We start from the raw sequence: 6171 nt of genomic DNA on the forward strand, positions 1-6171 counted from the left end.
TGTCGTCCCCCTCGTCCAGCTTCTTCTGCAAATATTTTGGGTTTTGTGGGTCAGAATGCCTCTGTCACGACTTCTTGGCTCCGCCACCCACCGTAGCGGGGAAGCAGGCACAGACTAACCCGGGGGCGAATGGGCGTGGCCACGTGCCAGTAAACTTGACTTAGAGAGACAAGCAGCAGATGGGAAGGGCTGTGTTCCGATAAAACTTTATTTATAAAAACACACAGCAGGACCAGATTCAGCAGGTGTGCTGTATTTTGTCCCCTGCTCCCCGTTGGCAACGGGGTAAGGAGAGGGTCGAGGAACGCTCCTTGGTAAGTCCCTTCAGCCAGAATGGCCCCGCGTTCCTGTGTCCCTGCCCAGGTGAAAATTCGTCCCAGGCTGGGCAAGTGCCCCTCGGGGGAAGGGAAGCGGGTCCTGGTGATGGGCTAACCGCCAGCCCCGGGACCCGAGTTACTGAGTTCTGTCCAGCCAGCACTTACCGAGCACCTACTGTGGGGCAGGCTCTGAGCTCCATCCGGGGAGACTGGCGGGCATAGGACTCTGCTCCCGCCCGGGAGGAACCGGGGTCCAGTCTAAACAGAAAATGCAGCTATTCCTAAGAGCAACGCAAGCTCCCTTTCAGACAGGTGCCCGAAATGCCAGAACCACGCCCTACGGGGACGCAGCTGAAAGAGCCACAAATCAACAGGGCCCTCCAAGGCAGGAGCATTCTGTTTAGTTCTCTTGAAGCCCCCGAGCTCAGCACAGCCCCCCACCCCACACACACAGACGGCCCCCAGAATTGGCTGGATGGGAGAATGCACCCCGACCCCTCCTCAGAGCTGGATCCTGGGGGCTTCTCATCCTCCACAGGTTCCTTAATCCAAGCCAGAGACCCCCGGATTACTGCAAAGTCAAGGGGAATCATTTGCATCCCAAAACAAGAGCAAACATTAGGTCTCTCCAGCAGGCGTTGGGGCTGGACGGGGACTCCAGCCTTGCCTGCAGCCACGAGGTCTGACTCTAAGACTCTGTAACAGGAACTCAAGGATTCTTCACACCTTAGGAAAGGCAGGCACACCCACAGCTCGTGGGGACCCTCACAAGTGACGCGAAGGACGAGGTCAGCTCCGGTCCGTCCAGCTTACAGGAGACCCCAGCCAGGGCCTACGGGGTGAGGCGGGTCCCCCAGCGCCACACCAGGGCCTGGAGGCCAGGGCTGAGTCTGGAATCTATGGGGGCCATCCCCTCCCCGGGCCTGTGGCTCTAGCCCTGAGGACACCATACCACTAAGTACCCATCTCCTTGCATCTTCTCTGAAGAAGAGTGATCCAAGCCCAGTACGTACTGCAAACACTCAGAAGCTGTAATCTGGTGAAGTTTATAAATGAGGTGCCCTGGGGCGTGGCACAGAAGGGATGGGGTTTACAGAAAATCCAGGGACAGGGGCTGGGGGACGCTCTCCGTTCCGTGGCCCCTGGCGAGTCGCCCACACCCTCAGTTTATTCCCAGTCATCCCAGGAGGGGTGGGCTCAGAAGCTCCCTGGAGTCTTCCCTACTCGAGGAAAGTGCTGCAGTCGATTTTCTCAGGGCATTAGGCCAACGTCTTCACATTCCCTTAGCGGCTCCTTAGCCCCCGGAGGGGAGGCAAAGGCCCGCGGGGAGGCCTGGGCGAGGCCCTCAGGCAGCCTCTGGATCGAGGCCCAGCAGAGAGAGCGGGGGCCCTGGGGAGGGCGGGTGGAGGGCCGCCGACTCCCCGCAGGTGCCCAGACTCAGAGCTCCAGAGTAGCGGTAGCATGGTGAGACCCCACAGGTCCTTGCGCATCCTTGGAGAGGGAGGGGGGCTGGGGGTGGGAGGAAGCCGTCCCATCAGGGGCGGGAAGCTGGGCTGCGGGGACTTTCCAAATGGGAGCCCCCGCGCCGGGGAGGAGGTGACCACGGGACTTCGCGGGCGTCTGTTCTGAAAGGTCACGAGCGCCAGGCCAAAGTCAAGATTTGTATTATTTTTCGAAAGCCGCGTGGATGGGTGCACAGTAGCTGTACAAACAGGTGGTGATTGCAGTCACTTGCCGTTCCCGTGGCAACAGGCGAGATTAAAAGAGCAAACAAGGAGGGGAATTCTCTCCAGATTCAACTCCGCAAATTTCGGATTTTAACCGCCAAGCAGCATGCTAGAACATGGCGCCCGCGGCTCACCGTTCAAGTTCCTGGGTAAGCGACCCGGGGGCCTCCAGCCTGACCACGCCGCCCTCACTCCTCCCATCCAGGGCCTGAAGGCATCGGGTAGCTTCTTGAACATCTCCAGCGACGGGGAGCTCACTCCACTGCTGTCTGGATATGGGTGCTCAATAAAGGGGGACTGTAGGCGGCCAGGGGGTAAAACCATGAAGGCATGGGGTCAGGCTGCAGAAACAAGGACGAACAGACCACAGTGGCTAATGGTTCATCTTCCTCACAGCTAACGTTTATGGAAGCGTGGTTCTCAGTGCTCCACCCTCAACTGACCGCAGAGGACCAGGTGCGGTAGCTAGTGAGCAGAACAGTTGCACAGGTCACGCACTGTGCCAGTCACTCCCTACGCACGACTTCCTCTGGTCCCCGCCACAGCCTGCAGCAGCAGCATTAATATTCCTCCTTTGCAGACGAGGGATGGCAGCCTGCGGAGGTGAGGGCCAGGGTAGCAGAACCACGATGGAAGCTCAGACCCATCTGACCACGTTTGGGGCCACGTTTGGCCGTCCAGCTCAGCCCTGGAGGGAAGACTCCACTGGATTTGGAGACAGTTGCCTGGCAGAGGCAGGTGGTGGCGAGAAGGTGGGGCTCGGACGGCTGGGCTGGGAGATGCTGGTTGCACCACAAGCCTGGTCTCTGAGCCCCACGCCCCTCTGCAGAGAGGCATGCCGTCACCAAGGAGGAGCAGATTTTTGGAAAAACATCGCTGAAACAAAACAATGAATTCACAAAGAAAATGACAATTACATACACCACCCTGGGGCACCTGGTGTTAAGCCACAGATGAACAAGGTCCAGTCCCAAACTCAGCCGTCTGATCACTGTGTACCTACTGTATGCTGGATGCTGTGGGAGGTGCTGGAGATTCAGAAGGGACAAGGCCTGGCCCACAGAGAGGGAGGCTGGCATGGGGAGAGGTGGTCAAGGCCGCAAACCGCCACAGGGCAAATCAAAAGCAAGTGTCACGAGAGTGATGTGGACTGTGGGCTGAGGCTGGGACAGGGGGGACCCTGGAGGGCTTCTTGGAGGAGAGGGCTTTTTCAGTCCTTTTGGTCTGGCCCATCCAGAGAGGCAGAGAGGGCCAGACAGGAGCGGAGATGCACCTGTGGGGTCAAAGGGACAACAGCCTGGGAGGGATGGGATAACACAGATGCTGGCAATGGGGAGTGACCTCGCCAGGCCCCACGGACGCACCGGACATAGAAGGAGCAGGGGGAGGAGCAGAATCTGCAGTTACGGCCATTCCAGCCACAGGCATGTGGGTTTGCCTCCCACTCAGGGCCACCGGGCAGGCAGAGGGTCAGGTGTGAACGTCTGCATCCTGAACGCTGAGGGTCTGCCGACAGATGCAGATCTCCGAATGAGGCCCGGGTATTCCTCCCTGGGTAACCCGCTGAAGCCGGGAGCCCGGGAGCAGCCAGGCCTCTGCTTGCTCGTCCTGCAGGGAAGCCCCCCACGCACCCCCCCCCCCCCGCCCACCAGCAGCTCAGCCCAAGTGCGGACACCACAACCAAACTTTCACTGTCTCACCTTAAAAATGCGCTGGGCCAGCAAGGGTCTCTAGACCCTGGAGACAACCGCCGGTGTAAGAAACACCGAGCAGGGACTTCTGATTAAATAAGGCTAATACAGGAGCAAAAGGGACATTTCAAAAACCTTACCATCAATACCCTCGGGGAGATAAAAAATATATATATACTGTTCCCCACAAAACTGGAACAGAATTCCATAAAACAGAGACGACCCCACCATAAGCAAGAGCTCTGAGAAATTAATACTAGAATAGCAGTATTACAAAATCGAGTGGAAAGTTGTGCAAATAAAGTTGAAGAAATATCCCCAAAAAATAAGACAAGAAAAGACACGGTCAGTAGGAAATCAAGAGTATAAAGTCTGGAATATCAGTGCATGAGGTCCAACATGGAACTGAGACGAGTGCCCGATGGAACGGGGCGGGGTGGGGGCGGGAAACACGACAGAGCAGATGACAAGCACTGCAGACGGAACGGCTTACTGGTGGCCTGCGAGAACGGAAGTCAAGGACCCGCCAAGGCGTGTCGTCGGGCACTTTCCCAGTGTCAGGAGTAAGGAAGGGCCCGAGAAGCTTCCGAGGGAAGTCACGTGTAGTCACATCCAAAGGCTCAGGAATGAAAATGGCTCTCTGTACGCTCCGGGCTGACCCGCATTCCCCCAAAACCCATATGGGCAAGTCCTCACCGTGACACCTCGAATGCGATAAGATTTGGGGATGGGGTCAATACTGACATTTCTAGTTAAGATGAGGTCACGCTGCAGCAGAGCAGGCCCCAAATCCAACAGGACGGATGTCCTCGTAAAAACTGGACACGGGCCCGTGCACAAGGAGATGCCACGTGAGGGTGAGGACAGACTTCGGGGTGATGACAGCTGAGCAAGGCCAAGGAGCTCCAGAAACCTCCAGGGGCAAGGAGACAGGTGTGGAATGCATTGGCCCCCCGCCCCCAGAAGGAGCCCGCCATGGTCTTGGAGTTGCTGCCTCCAGAAGTGGGAGACAGAAGACTTTTGTGCAAGCCCCCGTTCGGTGGCGCCACCTCGTGGCAGCCCAAGAAGACTGAGTCATAGCTGCCGGAGGACCTTGAGAGAGTGGCGCGAAGCCCCCAAACTGGCCCCCAGCCTCAAATTCTCAGCCAGCCCACGACCAGTCAAGCGGGGAGGAAAAATAAATACACTCAGCCGTGTGCGATCTCCATCTCCCACGCACCTTTTCTCAGAAACCCGCTGGAGGACGCTCTGTCCCCGAAATGAAGGAGCAAATGAAAAAAGAGAAAGACGGGCTCCAGGAGGTGCGGAAGACAAGGCGTGCGAGGCAAAGGGGTGTCCCCGAGTGACGCTGTGCGGCAGGAACGGAAGGAATGTCACCGGAGGGAAAATCAAAAGCTGATGGATCACGGGGGAGTACCACCAAGAGGGACTGCACGGAACCCGCGGATGTTTGGAAGGAATTTCTGGTAGATGCACAGAACGCTAAGCCAGTCCATCCCTGGACAATTACGTCTCAGTGCCTTCCGTGGGTCGGGCACCGTTCTCAGCTCCGGGAACATGGCAGCGAGGTTGGCAGATAAACTCACCTTTGTGGGTTTACCTTCTAGTGCAGGAAATCAGACCAGAGCAGAAATTGGGCCGCCTCTGGAAGTAAAGCGGGAACGGGGTGCTGGGGGAGGATGGGGGCTCCACTCCAGCCAGAGCAGCCAGGGAAAGCCTGACCGAGAGGGGCCTGGACGGGGTGAGGGAGGAGGTCTGCGGGCGTCTGGGGAAACCGAGGCAGAGTCAGTGTGAAGATGCCCCAGGACGGGCAGGTCGCTGGTGCGCCTGTGTGCTGGAGGGAGCCGAACCCGGGAAGGAGCTCACACCCCAGGAGCAACCTGGTCTAACCACCGTGCCGCGGAATCACTCCACCTGCTTGCTGAAACAGGGAAGAGCGGTGGACGCGCAGGGACCCAGCACGGGGCACGTCCTGAGCACCGGGTGGGAGCCCATGGTGGTGTGGACCGCGGCAGCGGTGGCCGAGGGACATGGTGGGAAGCAGAAAGAATGCAGCTGCCACCCCCTTCCCGCGGCCGCCCCGTGCAGACCCCGGGGAGGAAGTGCAGGAGCTCGGGCTTGGCTCAGACCACGCATCACCGCCACGCGACACGTGGCCACGGCACTTGCTCGCCCCTGCTGGACGCGTGGTTCCCACCGCTGCTCTGGAATTAATGCTTGGATACGTGTTTACTTGGACACTCGCTCTTTCCCCTACACGCCGCGCGCCAGGACGTGCATTCCTGAAAGACGCACTATTTTTTTCTGTAATACTGTGCTTTTCCAAGGCGATAATGTTTCAGCTAGCAGACAGTTCCACAGAAAAAACGCTCCCGAACCGTCTGATAGAAAATGCTGTTACGGGGCGCCTGGGTGGCTCAGTCGTTAAGCGTCTGC

General features: G+C 58.3%; 1 protein-coding gene across 5 annotated transcripts in view; it reads right to left on the reverse strand.

Annotated features, from left to right (window-relative positions):
* Positions 1–1785: 1785 nt before the first annotated feature.
* The window catches only part of AIPL1 (AIP like 1 HSP90 co-chaperone), a 22903-nt gene continuing 18517 nt past the window's right edge, over positions 1786–6171 (reverse strand). For 3 of the 5 annotated variants that reach the window (XM_081805917.1, XM_081805916.1, XM_081805913.1), the window contains one exon: positions 1786–2920. In XM_081805917.1, coding sequence (XP_081662043.1) covers positions 2605–2920 — 316 coding nt within the window. In that variant the 3' untranslated portion in view covers positions 1786–2604. The remainder of the gene's footprint in view (positions 2921–6171) is intronic. The other 2 variants (XM_081805915.1, XM_081805919.1) reach the window with 2 other exon arrangements.

Source organism: Leptonychotes weddellii, chromosome 15 (assembly GCF_054177405.1).
Source record: "Leptonychotes weddellii isolate Sample4059 chromosome 15, ASM5417740v2, whole genome shotgun sequence".
Taxonomy (NCBI): Eukaryota; Metazoa; Chordata; class Mammalia; order Carnivora; family Phocidae; genus Leptonychotes; species Leptonychotes weddellii.